Below are 19,391 nucleotides of genomic sequence, written 5' to 3'. Positions count from 1 at the left end.
TGTATTCATATGTGAACAATCCATTTATATGTGGTATAGTTGTTGCTCCCTCTGCCTGCGTTTCCAGTTTCTTTTTGGTTGTTGTTTTTTTCTTTTTATATTCAACAAGTTTCTGCAAACACATGTGTCTTAGTGTGTGTGTGTGTGTCTGTATGTGTGCTCGTTTCTCTGTCATTGTGTTAATGCGCTGCTGTTGCTGCTGTGCGTGTTTTTCAGAGAGAAATTGAAAACAAAAAGAAATTATAAAAACTAAAACCAAAAAGTAATCTTGATGTTTTAAAAAACGTCAATTTATCGAAAAATTCCAATAAAATGCAGCAAAGCCGGCAGCAGCAACAACAACAACAACCACAACAACAAGCATCAGCACAAACAAAGAAGTGTTAAATGCATGCATTAGAAAGAGACAGCCATCTTCAATATAATATCAGTTCACCATGTATGCAAGTATGTGTGAGTGTGTGTGTGTGTGTGTGCCTGTTTATGTATGTGAAACGATGCTGCTGCGCCTGCGCTTTTTGCTTTTTTTGTTTTCTGTTTTGTTTTTGTGTGTCTGTGTGTGTGCGTGTGCAAAAATTTCTCATGTATGCTTTTTTAAAACGAATTTTTAATACCCTTTCGCAATATGTAGTTGTACGTCATTTTTTTTTTCATTCAAGAGTATTTAATTGTTTTGCAGGAAGCAAAATGCCTCCATATCGTAGCCCTAGACATGCCACTGCCAATTCTGATAAAAAAATTTATGTGTCATTAGACTTTTGTCTTTAAATGCAAATGTTATTTGGTTCAGTTCAATTTTCTGGCCATTTTGCAATGATGTGAATGAAATAAAAACTTTGGGTAAAGTATGCAATTTGCAATCAATCCAAGTATTGTAAATCAAATGAATTTTTTGTAAAATGTGCTAGAGTTTCGTCTATTCAAAGTGAAGATTATTTACAGAACATTCCAAAGTATTAAAATGGGACTTTTAACTACATATTGCATACTTTTGGGGGGTCCAATCATTTCACATCCATAGTCTAATTAGATTCTCAGCAATTGCCCTTAAATGTAAATTTCCCAATTGAAATCGAGTTGAAGCTTGCCCCTTTTGATATCAGGGTGAACATTTAGTCGGTTTTCTTTTTAGCAAACGACTTTCAAGTAGGCATCGATTTGTTTGTTTGTTTTTAATGCTAATGTTTTGCTTTTAATAAAAACTCATTTTATTTTTCATTTTTGCAGTGTGTGCACGTTTTGCTGTTGTTATTCGTCCATTTAATTAATATTTTTCTGTTCTATTCATCGCTTTGAGAGTACAAAAAATATATAAATATTTAAAAGCTAATTTCAATGAATGAGTGCGAAATAGAGGAGAGTTGCTTGAAAACTTTAATTTGATAAATTAAAAAAAAAAAAAAAAAATCATAATTTTTTTATTTGATATTTTTTGTATTTAATTTGATTATGAAGCAAAGGCAAAACAATAATTTCAATTACAACAATAACAATAATGTTAATAATATTAATCTAAATAACAAGCAACAAATTCATACTAATAATCGTAAAAAGGAAGCAACAACAACAACAACTACTAACAACAAACAGCAGCAGCAACAACAACAACAATATAACAACGAAGAAGCAGCAGCAGCAACAACAACAGCATCAGCAGCAACATCATCACCAGCAACATCAACAACAAAAATTAAAACAAAAAATAAGCATATTTATTTTTTGCAACGCCGCCTCAAACGCAACAATTCCATTGCCGCCCCTAAAAACGCCAACGCCAACGCCAAAAGCAACAACAACAACAGCAACAATCACAACAATAGCAAGCAAAATAACAAAATTAAACATAAATCCAATTGGCATAATAATAATAATAATAATACTCAATTCCAAAAGCATAACGAAAAATTATCAATATTCAATTTGAATAGAAATTTTAAGAAATCAACAACAACAACAAACACATCTAAAACAAAATTGAAATCTAATACAAATTCATCATCAACATCATCAACATATTTAGATAATAAACGAATCCCAACAACAACAACAACAACAACAATAACAACAAAATCACACAAAATGGGCGGCGGCAAAGATATACGTCGCGGCCTGGAGCCATTGGAATTTGAGGAATGCATTGTCGATAGTCCAGAATTTCGTGATAATTTAAATCGACATGAAAAGGAATTGGATCACACTAGTCATCAGATCAAGCGCATTATCAAAGAGGTTAAGGATCTTATGAGTGCGGCTAAAGGTAAGTTGGCACATACAAATTAATTATAAAGACACCATATATGTAGATCTAGGCCAAAAGATCAAAAGTTGAATCCTTAATGATGTAAATTTGTTTCTATTACACTCTGCGTCATTCGTTTAGAATCTAAACATTAGATTCATATTTTCAAAATAAATATTTAAATAGATTTACAACTATTCAAAGTTAAACGCTTAATGATTGAAATTATTGGAATTTTGAAGTTAAAATGACGACCATGACTACTGATTTAGAGTTAAATTTTAATTTTACACTCTGAGTCAAGCTTTTAGAGTCAGTTTATAATTTCTGGTAATTTTCCCCACATTCTCTGTCATTCTCTCTTCACAAATTCAATCCTTATGCAGTAACAGATCTAGGTCATAACTTTAAGGGTTTTATGGTATACCAAACGAGTGCGAAAATTGACCAATATATTATCAAAAACGAAGCTTTAAGCAAATTTATTGTTATTCTAAAGATCCCTATTAAAATATGGCTAAATGATTTTTAAGAAAATAGATTTATTTTCATTATTAATCATCTTAAGTAGAGAATTTGTTGTTTTTTCTACCAAGTTCCTAAGAAGAAAACGAAAATGAAAGCTTTCAATTAATTATAAATTGCACATTAGAAGTTTGTAAATTGAGCTTTTGATTGTAACTATAATATACTATAGGTACACGATTTATATATATATATATATATATATATTACCGTCAAGGTCAACCGCCATCAACAACAACAACAAAATGGCATGAACAAACTAAATCAACAAAACTCACAGAGCGTATCTAACATAGGAAAGAAACATACATACATAGGTACATAGGTAGAAAAAAAGAGAAAGATATGAGTGTAAATATAGCGGGGAGAGTGATGGGGGAGATGATTGGGGGGGGACGAGAGAATAAAATACATAGTTATTCCGTTTATTACATTACTTTGTAGACTTATTATTATAATAAGCTTAACGGCAAATTGCAAATTGTATAATTTAACTTAAGGTTGAAGCCGACTTTTTGAATACCCAACATCAAGCAGCTTTAAATTTGTTAAAGATATGTATGTGAACCAACTTTTTCCTTTTGTTTGGAGAAACAGGAGGAGTCCTATATCCTCTTCTTTCAATTAGCAGTGACATTGAGTAGAAATGTTTATAAAATGATTTTAAATATATATTCCCATTTTGAGTTTGCAAAATATTCCAAATGCTAAATTGATATTTGATTTGATTATTTGGTTAGGTATATATGAAATACACATATACATATATTGACGCCACCCAAATTTGTTCATGGGCTTAACTATTCTGACAAGAAGAAAAATATGCATATAAATTTGTTTTAGTTTAATATTTTTCATAACTAAGTGATCGATTACACAATCTTTTATGAAATTCAGATAGTTTCTGTTTAAGCTTATAGACTAAAAGGTGTTTCGAAACATTCTTCAAGTCAAAATGATTATAAAAATTTTGCGAATTTTGGTAATTTAGCAACGTCAATTTTGACCTTTGGGGAATAGCAATATATTGGTGTAGTATATACCCCTTCCAGATTATTCATATACGATCATAGGGTATTGTTCCTATATTTATTGTATATGAAAACTTTAAGCAGCATGTGCAATAGTTTAAAGCAATCTGTTAGTCACGATATTGAGTATGTGTGTGTGTGTGTTTATTTGCAGGTGTGTGTGCAGGTGTCTGTTGTTGTTTTTGTTTTTAGCATTCTAAATGCAATTCACATATACAGATGTAATAATAAAAAGAGCAGAAAACACAAAAAAAAACCCCAAAACATTCGCTAAAAACAAATGCCGATAAATGAGAATACACATTATACAGTAATAATGCGAAACAATAGCAACAACAACAGCAGGTGTACATATATATGTGTGTGTGTGTGTGTGTGTGAGTGTGCTAGTCACAAATTTCTCGTATAAAATCTTTCAGATACTTGGCCAGTGGCGGATCTAGCACTTAATTTTGTTGGGGAAGTCGGTAGTTCTTGGTCTTTGAGAGGGAATATTTTCCCACCCTCCGACGTGTCCCACAGCAGCCACTCGTGTCAAGCCTCAATAGAAAATTGCTTCTTGAATCTAAAGTTTATAACATTTACAATTAACTTAAAATGTAAACTTTATTTCACGAATTTTTTAATTGCACTTTAATTAAGTTTTTTGCTTTGTTTTGGCGACCTCTTTTTGTGTATATTTTTTAAATTACTCTGGCTAACTTAAGGTCAAATTGAAACCAGAAAAAAACAAAAATACAAAATAAATGTTGAAAGTTTTTTTTTTCCCATTTTTTAAAATATTTTTGCCATTATTAAAAGAGATCTAAAAATTATAAAATTTATTAAACACTTTGAATTGGGTCAATATATGAAAATCATTGAGTTAACTTGGCTCATAAAAAGGCTAAGATCTGTCAGAGAAGAACTTCTGAGTAAATATTTCTCTTAATTCTTGCACTAGAAGTTTGCAAAAAAAAGGTGAACACGGGAATCAATATAATCATTGATCATAATATGGGCAATTTATAAGTTTTTAGGTAATTGAACAAGGAGGCTAGTCGCTGACGCTTATCAAATATAAAATCGAAGCAATAAAACGACATGTACACACACATACATATGTACCTAGACATATATACGATAAGAACCAAACACTTGCGAGTACCTCCGCCCAGTCTCAGTAAGTTAACCTTGACGTTTAATTATATAACACAAACGGTATAAATGTTTATATATAGGTATATATATAGTAGTATATTCATGGGAAGTTGGCATCAACCTGTTGTTCACATTTAGCCATAAATAGTTTTTGCAGGTTTTGTTTTTATTATTTGCCATAGACAAACTAACTAATTAACTAACTAACTAAACAGAATAATTCACTCAAGAACTTGAGTTACTTGAGAATTAGAAAAGGTTTAAAAAATATTAAATATTATAATTGAATTCAATTGGCAATCATTCTGATTAGATAAGATTATTATCGAGTAGATTAACTAGATTCTAGTTATTCGTTAATCAAAGAGGTTTCATAACACTTTTAATGATCAAAATTCGAACTAACTGATTATAAAAGATCGAAATAGGTTCGATAACATCGATCGATTGTAAAAGCGGTTCGATACCAAATTGTTTATCACCAAACACTTCAAAAAACGGCAAAACTAATCTTAGATTTTTCGGGGGTATCAAATTGGTCTTGGAAATCAGAAAGATTATCTTTCTTGCGAGGAAATTACCGTCAATTCCCCTTGAATAGAAAATAAAATCGTTGCAAGAACTAATTAAAAGTAATTGTGTGTGTCTGTGTGTGTGTTGTTGTTGTTGTTATTTTTTGTTTATTTTAAACTTATTGTAAGTTTTGGTCAGTCTATATTCATTTTAGCTTCGAATGGGGTCAAAGCTACTTTAATATGGGTCAATGCAACCCAATAGAGTAGATTAGAGCAAACACACACAACACACACACACCAATTAATTTCAATGCTCTCTGAAGGCGACCTTCAGAAAACCAAAAAAACCAAACCAAAACTAAAAACAAAATTCAATACTCTCTGGCTACCTGATTAACATAGGCAGCAAAGGCCTGAGAGAATATGTATTTACACTTACTCTAAGTACTTACGAATCATTCAGTCGACCCCTTGCCGAATTGCTACGCCCATGCAGAAGGAAGGGGGAATAGCTTGATGCTCCAAAAGTAAGCCTAATGAGGGAGAAGAAAGGGTATTAGAGAATCAAACCGAAAATCAATTTGTCCTTAATCCATTTGAAGTTAAATTGCTCGCCACTTGTTTGTAGCAGAGTATGCCCCAATCGGTGTGACAACGACAACCACAACAACAACAACAAAACAAACTACCAACTAAATAGTCTGATTAACTTAAAAAAAAAAAAAAAAAAACGATATCGATCTTGATGAAAATGCAAATAAGTCATCTTTCAATTCTTGTAAAACTTTCAATTCCAACAGAGACAACGCAGATATTTCTTCTTAAGCAGTTGTAGTTTATGTTGCTGTTGTTGTTGTTGTTATTATTATTATTGTTAATGATCAAGCGAAATGAACGATCGAAAAGAAACCGGGCTAAAATATACAACGCAGCGCAAAGCAAAGCAACGCATCATTTTTTTTACGTTTGAATTTCGTATGAATCATTTTCGTTGTCTGAAAAAAAAGAGTCATTTTTGGGCTGCTGCCTGCCGCCTGCCGATTGCCGCCTCCCTCTTTCCCTGCCTGCCGCTTGCCGCCGCATAGCAATGGCCAAAAACCAGTTTTTGGACCACAACACACAACCAAGGCTTATCACAGCTCACACACACACACATACAGCGAGAGAAAGGCCATGCATATGTATTTTTTTGTAAATACTTGTACACATACATACATACATACATACAAATATACATATATACATATATATTTGTACATTATAATGATCGATTAGCTTTGCCGTTGAGTTTGAGATAGATAAGCCATAGAAGTGGCGTTGAATGTTGATTGACAGGCATGCCCCAGCTTTGTCTGTTGCATATACTGGATATATACATACATGCATACCTCTCTATATACCTATATATATGTACATACATATGTACACATAGATGTTTGATGACGCACCCAAGGCCCAAAAAACCGGGCCCAGCGTCCATTTGTGCGTCGCCCTCGCCGTCGATCTGTCTCCAGTTTAATTTTTTTAATCGTCTAAACTATGACGGAGGAGGCGGGGATGTTCCAATAGTTTAGTTTATGCTTAGCCATTGAACCACGTGACAATATTTGACCATTTCTAGTGAGATTCCTTATGCAAATTAGTCCAATTTGGCATGATACAACCCAAAATATTTCGAAATTTGTCTCTCCCTCTGTATAGGAATTCAACTAAAAGTCTTGTTAACCATTCCATGATTGGTTTGATCTCCTTGGATCTTTCTACTTCAAACTTCAATGACAGCCCTCGTAAGCTCCATTTTAAATGAGTGTGAGTGTGCCAGTTCCCAAGCTAATCAGCGCATTTTAGTAAGTATATACAATAGAGCAATGGCAGACAGAGCAACAGCAGCACCCCTTACCTATCTATCCACCAAACTATTTACCTACCTTCCTTTCTTAACTCAACAGTCTAACCTCTTTTTTTGTTTTGGGGTTTTTTTTTTTTTTTTGCCTAAAACTGATTTGACAAGTGTGTAGTTAGTTAGTTCAGTTTAGTTCTCAGTCGGTCTCAGTCTTTTCTTGGCATGGTTGTGTCTTGTTGTTGTGTTGTTGCTTACTTGGAAATCCATTTCGTGGAAAAGCAACAAAATAACTAAAAAACAAAAACAAAATAGAAAACCAAACATATCACAACAAAAAGTCTTTAAAACTTGGCTAACATGTGAAAGGTTTTTAGCTTGCTTTTGTTGTTGTTGTTTTTTTTTTCTCTGATAACATTAAAGTTCTTTTAAAGTGTAGAAAAGAGTGAAGAGGGATCCATATATCTACTCACACATATCCATACATATATAATCTTGTACTCTGCAAGGAGGTTGACAATTTCAATATTGCTGCCAATCATCTAGATCCAATCTTTTGCCTCATCTTATCTCATTTAAACCAAATTTATTGAAATTTCAAAGTCTTTCAGAGGTTTCTTTTATTGATCCTTGATCCTAGTTTGAAAGGAAGAATATCTCGACAAACAAAATGGGCTAGTCAAACAGAACTGGGCAGAGAAATTTGTGGGTTGTGATCTTTCCTAAACCTAAAAACCTTTAATAGCTTTTGATATTTAAAAGATAATCAGATGCTTACAGGTGGAAAGTCCTGCCCAAGAATGGTTCCATTTCAGGAAACTGCCATAAATGTGTGACTTTATTTGGCAAGTGGTTAGGGGGCTGCATCGAGTTCGACGACTTATTTGGGGTAGAATAATGAATTGCCCAAGTCAAGTTCGAGGTGTAGGGTGATAAATGTATTGGACTTTGTAGAGACAGCAGTTACCAACGGCATTGATTACATACAATTGATAATGTTTGAACTAACCGACACGACGACTCTTCAAATATTATCTACGTAAGCCAATTTAAGTCCACACAGCAACTTGCAAAAACAAATACAGAAAAAGAATTCTGCATGTTCAGCAAATACAAGCAAAAAAAAAAAAAAAAAAAACAAATTTGTTTTCTTGAATTCTGCTAAATAATATTTTGTTTCCCTTCTCCCCCTCCCCCACAGGGTTTGTGGCCCCCTTGATTGTGTATATAATTGAATGTTGTTTGCTTATGACTTATGTGAAATTTTCTTTGCATATCACTTGAGTTTCAAATTTCAATAAGGCGGCGCTTAACAAAATCGCCAAATCACAGCAGCTTTATGATTTATTTATTTATACGAAAACGTACATATGTATGTATGTATATACATATATAGAGAGACTCCGATTGATCGAACAAACAAAAGAAAAGCCAAAAAAAAAAAAAAAAAAAGCTGTAGGAAAGGAATTGGAAATTGGCCTCGTAAGTCTTGTGGGCTACATTTTTGGCATTAACTAATTAACGTCTATGTGCAAAATTGAAGGTACACTAAGAGAAAATACTTACTAAATTTGAAGAAAGCAATATCATTATTATTGCCTCCGTTCAAGAAAGAGTGTTGAGTTTACTTTTTAACATTTTTTCTCTCAGTGTTTGTGCGTGAGCGTGTATTTATTGAAAATTTTTATTTGAAAAAGATAAGATAATATATGTATGTATCATTTAAGTATCATACTTACGATCTTAACTTATGACATAAACTTTGGCTATCATTTTGTGGCCTCAAAGGAATTTACCTAGTGCCATGTCGTATCATTTAGCATTTACCATACATACATATGTATACGTACACATTATATACCTATGTATATATGTACATACATACATATATGTATACACATATATTGATTCGAATGCGAAGCCATAAAAACTTTTATCGCATTTTATTCTTAAGAATTTCGTGTGTTTTTTAAAGCTTTTTAATAGATTGCCAGTTCCAAAGAGAATGCAGCAAAGCAGAAGATCAAGTAGTTTAAGCAGCCCAAAAGAAATTTCATAATACTCTTTTATATAAATTTGCATAATCTGATTGATCTCCATAGATAAATAGAAGTATGTGTGCATGTATATAATAATCAAAATGTTCGTTTCTGCAAAAGACTCTTTGATATATGTAAACCATTACACAAAAGTCTTTAAATTAGATTTTTCTTTTGAAATTTTCTGGAAACATTCTGTCCGTCCGTCTGTGCGTATGCATTTTACACAGCATTCTTAAGAGCTACTGTGATGAAACTTGATATTTGAGGTACTTGTAACCCAGGTAAGATAAAGTATGAAAATTGTCAGGATCGGACCACTTTATCATAAAGTTATAGAAGAAAAATAGGTGATCAGATTCCGAAATTTTAATCACATCGGATAATAAGAACACAAGTTACAGTCAAATGAAAGGTTATGTCTCTGTATTGATGAATTGAGTGACAGAAAAAAAGTTTCAAACATGTAAAAATATTATGTCCAAGGACTGCAAGGGTATATAAACTTCGAAGTTGGCTTCTTTGATATTTGTTTTATTTATTATGTGGCTGATGCATTTAAAAATCAAAACCAAAAATCGCTGACAATTATTCTTTTGCCCTGATGACAATAAATGTTGTACGTGGAGTATTTTCTACTACACACAATGTGAATGACCTCTGCTCGCACTCTGTGGTGGTGGTGTGACTGTGGCTAACAGCTTAACATATCGTATATCTCTGCAATTAGCCAAAAAAAAAAAAAAAACAAACTCTCCAAATAAATTGTACACCATGCAATTATGTATTTTTAAAATATTATATTTGATTATAAAAGACTTATGTCAATTACATTCTAAAACCTCTGAGATGGAGTTAGCATGGCAATCCATTTTACTTGAAAATTCAGAGACAAAGTAGGCAAAAAGTAATTAATTGGAAATTAATAATTGAAAATTTGGTTAAGCTCTTTTCTTATTTTAAAATTGTGTTTAAGAATATGTGATTTCCTTCTGACATTTAAGTTGTCGAAGATCTGAAGACCGGCGGGGCCCACGCAATCAGACAAACGGATGAATTGAAACGGAACGGAACGGCGAGTCGCGGGTAATAAAATAAATTTTAAAAATCAATTACGGCGCTACAAAATAAGAAATAATGTTGAGACCAAAGCATAAAACAAAACAAAACCAAAAAAAAGGCCTTACTAAAAGAAAAACACAAACAAAACTGAGGAACAACAACAACCACAACCAACCAACTCTTAATGTGAAAGTGACAAATGCACCATGGACAGACATACAGACAGACAGACAGATAGACAGACTAAGAGGCAGACAGACTGACTGAGAGTCAGTTAAATGCTTACAACAATCCTAGCTAGCTAGCTTCACCTGCTACGTGACGAACACCAATGTGGCAGCATCATCAACATGATCATCACCATCATCATGATCGTCATCTCGTGATTATGAACATGATCTTGAACAGAGAGAAAGAGAGACTTGCCACCGTCGCCGCCAACAACAGCCACGAAGATGACGACCTTTGTGTTAGTCACACAATGTTCATGATCATGATGAGATCGCCTCGCCACAGCGTTGATCATAAATATTAATACCGACTAAAGAGAAAATCTCCCCCCCCATCATATGTGACTTTGCAGTTTGGGTTTTACCCCGCGCCAGCCCGACCCACCGACCATATTCCGATCGAGGGCAATGACATCAAAAAGCAGAAAAACCTATCAACCCTACGATTAGTGTCGTTTGTTTTTCTCTTAACATATTATCCTTGTTGCCACACATCTTAACAATGCGAACTAGCAACCTAAAAGTGCACGGAACGTATATACATATATCGAAAGGCCGATGTCAGTTGTTATCACTTTCGATTAAAGGAAAAATATGATAAACAATTGAAGCCCTTCGTTTTAATGTTATTATTTACAGAGATTTCTTCGTAAAGTAAGTCATTTCAATAATAATAACGAAAACTTTAATAATATTGGAAGTTGATGTGTTAGTATTGATATTATTATAATGCTTAACGAGATACGAGTGTAAAAAGTAGAAAAGATTAAGGACAACAGATAATAAGATTAAGGTTTTTTATACCATACACCCATAGGGTGAAATGGTATATTAAAGTCGCCAAAATGTATGTAACAGGCAGAAGGAAGCTTCTCCGACCCTATAAAGTATATATATTCTTGATCAGGATGAATAGCCGAGTCGATCTAGCCATGTCCGTCTGTCCGTCCGTCCGTCCGTCCGTCCGTCCGTCCGTCCGTCCGTCCGTCCGTCCGTCCGTCCGTCCGTATGAACACGCAGATCTCGGAGACTATAAGAGCTAGAGCCACCAAATTTGGTATGTATACTCGTGTAGTATGCACATGTTCAGAGTTAATTGGAATTTCGGCCACGCCCCCTTACGCCCCCAGGAATCACATAAAACTGTTTTTCTTAAAAAGTATAACAGCTAGAGACATCAAATTTGGTTTATATACTCGTTTAGTTGGCGCGCAGAAACTAATTGTTTAAACTTTTTGCCACGCCCCCTTCCGCCCCCGGAATTTACATAAAACTGATTTTCTTAAAAACTATGACAGCTACCGACATCAAATTTGGTGTGCAGACTAGTTTAATAGACGCGCAGAAACTGGCTATTTAAAAATTTTGCCACGCCCACTTCCGCCCCCCGCAAATCAAACAAAACTGATTTTATCAAAAACAAACAAAGCTAAAGTCACCAAATTTAGTATGTATACTGGCTTAGTATTCGCGCAGAGTATATATATTTTCATATTTTGCCACGCCCACTTCCGCCTTCATAATTAAGAAAAAACCGATTTTCTCCTGTAGTTTTTTGACTATCGCATTCAAATTCGGCAGACTAATTAATCTTATCTATTTCTACAAAACTACCAAATTTTATTGAAATCGGACTAGAAACATGCAAAATATGCGTATGAACGTATTTTACTACGCGGTCCACAAGGCCAGAATTGGCCGTTGGCTAGTAGCGGCGCTAGAGTGCTCGTGTGTTCGTAGAGTGAGCGAGATAGCACATACTACGAAACATGTAAAAACAATTTAATAGACATACATATGTACATTTGGTTTTCGAAATTTAAAAAAAATTTGTTTCACCTGGTGTATGGTATACCCGAGTCGACGAGTCGACTTACTTGCTTCATTTTAGTTAAGAATTGTCAAAAAAGGGGGAAAAATGTAAGAGATGTTGTAAGTTTTTTTGCCCTTTATTACTTTGGTTAGCATCTCCCCCCACTCCACACACACACACACACACACACTTAATTAGTAGTATTCTGTTTAAACATCTTGATAAACTTATGGTACATATTCTACGCTTGTAGAAAAAATAACAGAAAACAAAAAGAAATAACACGAAAAAATAATTAAAACAATTTTCTTGTATAACAAACAACAACATTTCCGCATAAGGCACATACACACACACACACACACACATACATACACATACAGGCGAAAATCTCTGGGAATTGTTACAACTTCCAAGTTGTTTCCTACATATTGTGTGTGTGTGTGTGTGTGTGTTTGTATATTTATTGTAACTAACCTGTTGTTGTTGGTTATATTTTTTTGTTATTGCTGCTGCTGCTGCTGCTGTGCGAATGGCCACAATTTTTCGCTTTGGAATTTGTAAAATTTAATTTTCAATCAAACAACACAACAAACAACAGCAACAGCAACAACAACAATCATCATCATTTTGTGCTTGAAAAGAAATATATATTTCGTTATTAATTATGGTAAATGGTAAATATTACGCTCCGTTGAACAGATGCGTGCAGTTCGTGCCCATGAATGAATGTTTTTGCTACTTAAATCAGAAAAAAGGGGAAAGAAATTACACACACACACACACACACACACCAAACAGAAAAATATGTATAGCCAGAAAGTATACGGAAAAAATATTCTGGAAAAATAACAAACATGAGAATTTGAAATATGCTCGATAAAGGGCGCTTGGCTGCTGGTTGGCTGGTTGCTCTTGCTGTTGCTTGCTGCTGACGTAAATGCAGCGAGTAATTATTAAAATATCCCTCCAGCTTGCCACCATCTCCCTCAAGTCCCCCGTCTCAATGGCAAGACAGTGTGTCGACATGAAACTATACCCTATAAACAATCAAAGCCAACTGAAATTTCTAGGCAGGCTCTGTCACAGACCAACTGCAACTGGCTAAATACGATATAAGCACAAACCTACAGTTTAGGGTTAGCCTTCCCCACTATCGAGGGACTTTTCCCTGCTTTTGTTTAAGCAATTAACTCTTACTATTCCCCTCCATACTTCAGGAATTAACATTTTACATGGTTTGCCTTTTTTGACAATATGAGCATTTGTTTTTCAATGCATCGAATGAGAATGATCTCCTTAAAAAGTGTTTTCAACATTGAATACTCTGAGGGCCAATAGTTAACCGTTAACCGTTTCACCAGGTGACCAACTTCAAAAATTAAATGTAACTTCAATTCAAAGGATTAATTGTGGCTTAACCACAACTTCCGTAATAGAATCACAATACTTTCATTCTAAAAATTATGTATTTTCCTCCAATAAGTAATGAATGATGGACTAAATTTACCTCCATCCATAGCTCATAGAGTAGCCCACATTGCGTATGAGTAATTTTATAAATTTTTTAACCCAAACAAATATTATTCATCTATTTTAAAGTTGTTGGTATGCAATATTATTAGGCCTTGAAGTAACTATGTTACTGTTATTGAAAATCTTTAATATATGGCAAAAGCTATATCTCTAAAGTTAGAACTGTAAATATATAAAATGGTAGAGACAAAAAAATCTTGTATCTTTTTGAGTTTTGGATACGATTTATGTTGAAAAAGGTTTCCTTTGATCATGAACTCTAGCTTAGAAGAGACTGATAATCGCAAGTGCAGTTGCCTACACACACATAAACACTCACACACATACACTTACATTTTCGTGGGTGTGACTTAGGCCTGACCCTGCTATATGGCCTTTGTGTTGATTTGGTACGTGTCATGGCATAAAATGTTAAGTTTTTCACTTTTCTTTGTGTTGTTCTCGTTCGTTGTTGATGTTGCATGCGTTTTGCAGATTTATTAACATTTGCTGATTGTGCCGATATACATACATACATACATGAATAGTAAACATAGCTCTCAAGCGATCTCAAGAGAGAAAGTATACGTTATCTCTTGCTACTCTAGGTTTTTTTTTCCTTATCAATCCAGGTTTTTTTTATTTTTTATTGCTTAGCCTTATACCTAGATAAGAAATATGACTCTGCTTTTTATTATATTACACAAGTTTTTTTTTTTTTTATACTACATTGTACGATTAAATAATATAAAAAAATACAAACAAAAAAAAGTAATTGTCTAGAGGTGACTCATTACTGCTGAGTTTATATCTAAAATTGCATGTGTATACAATGCCTAGTTCTTACTGCTGTACTTGTTTAAGTAAAAGTAGGAGAAAAGTTCAAAGTTATATCGATAAATTATTGCAAATACTCGTACAACTTGTCAGCTATGTATGTATATGTTGGCTATGGTAAATTCATGGCCAGATAATGAAAATTTCAGAGCCCTAAGACTTTCAAAAGAGACATATCAAGGCTAAACCAGAGGCAAAGCAACAGGAAGGAAAATCAAACAAAAAATAAATATTATCTCACTTGGCTCGACTTAACAGAATACCTCTTATCTTCTATTTAATTAAATTCGATCAAGAAACTATAAGTTGTAACATTCTATGGCTAATAAGTTGTATATGCTCCTCATCCCTCCCACCCCAACTGTTTCTTCCACTTGCCACGGTGGCGGCGTGGTGTAATAACATATTTAAACATTGTTTGAAATGTGCTAAAATGCCAAAAGATCATGTCCAAGTAGCAGAGTAAACCTCAGCTAAATTGACGTCAGTCGAGTAGGAAAATGGCACCGCCAAACAGAAACACACACACCCACAAACACATACGCATGCAAAATAAAAGAAAATAAATTTTCCAAGTGTTTAACAATTAACACTTCATTTTAGTTACGCTAAAGCTGTGTATGAGCATTTTAGGAAGACCCCGTCCCGAATTTTCTATACTGCCCATCCCCTCCCAACCCCAGTCTTCATCATCATCATCATCGTTTCCTCATTTCCCATACCAAAATATACGCGAAACTGAGTTGTTTTTTTTTATTTTATTGTTGCCAAACAGGGAAAAATATTTTGTATACAAATGAATTGTGAGAGGGACTAAAAAAGTTTGTATATTTGAAATTTGTGTTCTTTCTTCTTGTTCAAACAAAACGATCTTATAGTAGAACGGTTACGACGAAGAGTTGTTGTCGTTTTAAACGACAATTCATTTCTAATCAAATATGTTAGATTTGATGGCTTTCTTTGATTAAAATAGACTTATTGAAAGTTATTTGTGATCAGCCAATATACCAAATCTCTGGAAATTGGTGAAAATGTGTTTGTTTCTTTTTTTCAACTTGTTGATCTTATTTGGTGACAAGAATTGGAAAATTCTTGTGCTCATTCAATGTATTTTATGGTCTAACTAATATACTCTGCAAACATTTCGGACAGATTGCAGGGTAAGCAGAGGGAAAACTGCGAAATCGAAACTAAATTTAAATCTATGGTAACTGAGAAGCAAGAGGAGCGCCTATATTATTGCTGCATGCATGTGTTTTGACTCAAATTTGGCGCAAAATTTTTGAGTATGTACACGAACAACAACAATAACAAAAATAATAGCATTACCAACAACAACAGCAACAGCAAGAGGCACTAATATCAAAAATGCCGCAGCGGTGAAAAGTTTTTTGCTGTCTGTTGTGTGGTGATAAGGAGGAAGGGGGGTGGAAGACAGAAAGAGGGCCCAAACAGCGTGCGCCTCGCTGACCAAATGTGTGTGTTTTTCTTCGGGACAAAGCAGACATACATAAAATTCTCTCTCAGTTTCTACTCTCTTCGCCTCATCTAATTTTTCTCCAATGGTGTTCCCTCTTTGATTTTTCCTCGTCTCTTGTCTTAGCTATAGCATTCTTTTTTTTGTTTTTTTGTTTTTATCACGCATTAGCTACAAAAAATGGTGTTTGTATCTGTATCCGAGATCGTGAATGAAACACTGACTGGCAAGCGAGACAAAATCTTTACAATTTCCTATCCCTCACCCACCTCCACCCCCAAAATAAGAGGTGTGATGTATGATGTATGGGGAGAGAGATGGGGAATGAGTTCGAGGTGAAGTAAGCAATTGGGCGTCTCTCGGAAAAATTTCATAAAATCTTGTGTGTGTGTGTGTATTATAGATTTATTTTTAGTGAAAAATCATAATTCATACCATAACCATTACTTACACATTTGTCGGTCTATATAGTATTTGGGTAATTAAATGTTTATAATTGATTTCATTTAATCTGCTAATACACACACAGATACACTTGGAGGAGTTGAATGAGTTAGTCACATATTCAAATCTGCATATGTATGTATGTATAAGTATTTCTAATTCGGGTGGGTGCACACCACCACAACCACAACAACACACAAATGAGAATCCAATACAAAACTAAACCATTTTGGGCAAATACTTATATATAGGTATATATTTTTTTGTCGTCTGTCGCCTCTGATGTCATGTCATCTAAACTTAAATGACAAAAATATTCCATATTTTCATACAAAAAAAAAAAAAAAAAAAAAAATAGCAACAATAAACGAATATTATTTGTATATTTCTTAACCTAAACAAACTCTAAAAAATTACGAAAATTAAATTAAAGTTACAAATGTTGTGTTCTTTGTATTTTGTTTATTATCAACAGATATAGCCAAGAATTTTATTAGATTCCTTTCCCTAATGGTCGGTAGACTTTTCAATGTGATACAACCCGAAGCTATTCCCCTTTATTTAGTTGTAATTCCCAACTAGTTTTAGCACTGTAATTCTCTGCTCATGTTAGAATTTCTTTAATAGCTAAGGACGAATTTCTTACTTTAGTGCAACTTTTAGTTATTACTTGCTTTTTTTAAGGTCCTTTAAGGGGATAATCAATGATTTTAAAAGCCATCAAGGTTAAATTCAAAAGTATATAAAACTAAAAATTAAAATTTATGGAAATGTAATAATCATTTGCACTCACCATATGTGCTTCGATGTTTATCAAACAGATTTAGTTCAAATCCTTGACAAAACAAACTAAATATATTAAAAAAGAGTGCAAGAGAGAGAGAGACAGACAGAGAGGAGAAGAGCTTAACTGAAAAGTCACCAAAATCTTTTGTCTTGTGTGTGGGCTGACAAAAAGGTGTTCAAATCTACTTAATATATTTCAGCACAATATATGTACAAACACATAGACATTTCTCTCCAAATAATGATTAGATACATGTGTATGTGTCTGTGTGTGTGTGTGTGTGTGTGCATGCTTTCGCGCGTAGGAAATGTCAACTTAATTTGCCCAAATAAAGACACAGTCAATTAAGACAAAAATACAGCGATAAATTCGAGTTTTCATTTTCAGTATACGACAAAAAAAAAAAAAAAAAAAAACGCAAATCCAAAATCTATTTTGGTTTATAATGTCAACGGGGCATGTCTTACCAATTTTGGTCTGTCCAAATGGGACAACTAACCTACTGACTATTTTGCATATTTAAACTTAAATCACAAGCCCTCTCCCCTCCAACCTCACCCCCTTAAAGACAAATAACAAAGAAATACACATATTGATCATAATTTTTTAGTTTAGTTTATCAATCAAATGAAACGATTTTAAGTGCTCTCTATGTTGATTTTTCATTTCATAATTTTGTAATTTATTTAATTGCTATTGTTTTTCATAGTATAATTTATGAAAAATATACACGAGAATGGTTCAATAAGTTTTTGTGTATAGTTTCTTTTCCGCCTCTTGACTTCTGTCAACAAGAAAATTTTTGAACAAACGCGAGTAAATTGTATATATAATTTGTGCTTTGTAGTTTAATAAACAAATTGAAATGTATACATTTGAAAATAGTAAAAAAAAACCAAAATGTGTGCAACATTCGAGGTGAAATCTAGCTACGGACGAGTGGACAACAAGCGGTACAAAATAAACAGAAAAAAAAAAAACGAAAAAATAGAGGCAACACGGCAACGGTAAAGGCAAAAAGGCAATCAACCACAAAATGCTTTGATTGGGTGAAGGGCAAGCAACAAGTAAGCAAACAGCGGACTGACCAAAAATAATTGCAAATGAAATTGAACAAAAAAAAAAAAAAAAAAACCTAAAAAAAGTAAAAGTGCTAGGAAAAAAAAAGAAAAAAAAAGACAAGAAGAAATCAACTTAACATTCAAAAGTTGTATATGTACATTGCAAGTTTCACAGTTGCATTAATGTACAAATTAAATTCCAATTAGTTACAACAACAACAACAACAACCTAAGCACTAAAAGCAACTCTTTTTGTGTGTATGAATGACGTCGGCGTCGATGCCGCCGCAGGGCTTGACTTGAATTTGAGTTGAGCAATTGGTGCACGACAAGTGCTCACCCTCCCCCAACCCCTTCGCCATCAAAAAAGCAAAACCAGACTCTAGACCCCCTCCTCCACCTCTCCAAAAGCCGAACCGATCGGCCAAGTTGAACCCAAGTCAAAGTCAAACGGGAAGTTATAGTCAGAGTAGTAGAATTGGCAGCACACACACACACACACACACACGAACAGTCAGTCGGTTAGTCGATTAGTCAGTCGAATGCGAAATTCTGCACAAAATTTGGGTCATTTCCAAAGGTTGATCGAGTGGCAAAGTGAGTCGGGCAGGGGCAGTGGCAGAGGAAAAAACGAAAAGGTAATGTTCAATTGCCAATTGGTCAAAAGCAGATGATGAAAATTATTAAAAAACAGACGAGTGTAACCGACTCTGTTAAATACCCTGTAAAGCTCAATAAAAACATTGCATAGAAAAATGCCTTTGCTTTCGGTAGAGGAAAAGTTTGAAAATATCTTCTGGTGTCCTGATCTCTTCACAGATATATACGCATCAATT

General features: G+C 33.9%; 1 protein-coding gene across 1 annotated transcript in view; it reads left to right on the top strand.

The window, feature by feature from the left end:
* Positions 1–1,458: 1,458 nt before the first annotated feature.
* The window catches only part of Graf (GTPase regulator associated with FAK), a 59,340-nt gene continuing 41,407 nt past the window's right edge, over positions 1,459–19,391 (top strand). Inside the window, 1 exon segment of the mRNA XM_068299894.1 lies at positions 1,459–2,257. Coding sequence (XP_068155995.1) covers positions 2,080–2,257 — 178 coding nt within the window. The 5' untranslated portion in view covers positions 1,459–2,079.

The sequence above is a fragment of the Drosophila tropicalis genome, unplaced genomic scaffold (assembly GCF_018151085.1).
Source record: "Drosophila tropicalis isolate 14030-0801.00 unplaced genomic scaffold, ASM1815108v1 contig_158, whole genome shotgun sequence".
Classification (NCBI taxonomy): domain Eukaryota; kingdom Metazoa; phylum Arthropoda; class Insecta; order Diptera; family Drosophilidae; genus Drosophila; species Drosophila tropicalis.
The sequence above is the reverse complement of the archived record's forward strand: the minus strand, read 5'-3'. Positions and strand labels throughout refer to the sequence as shown.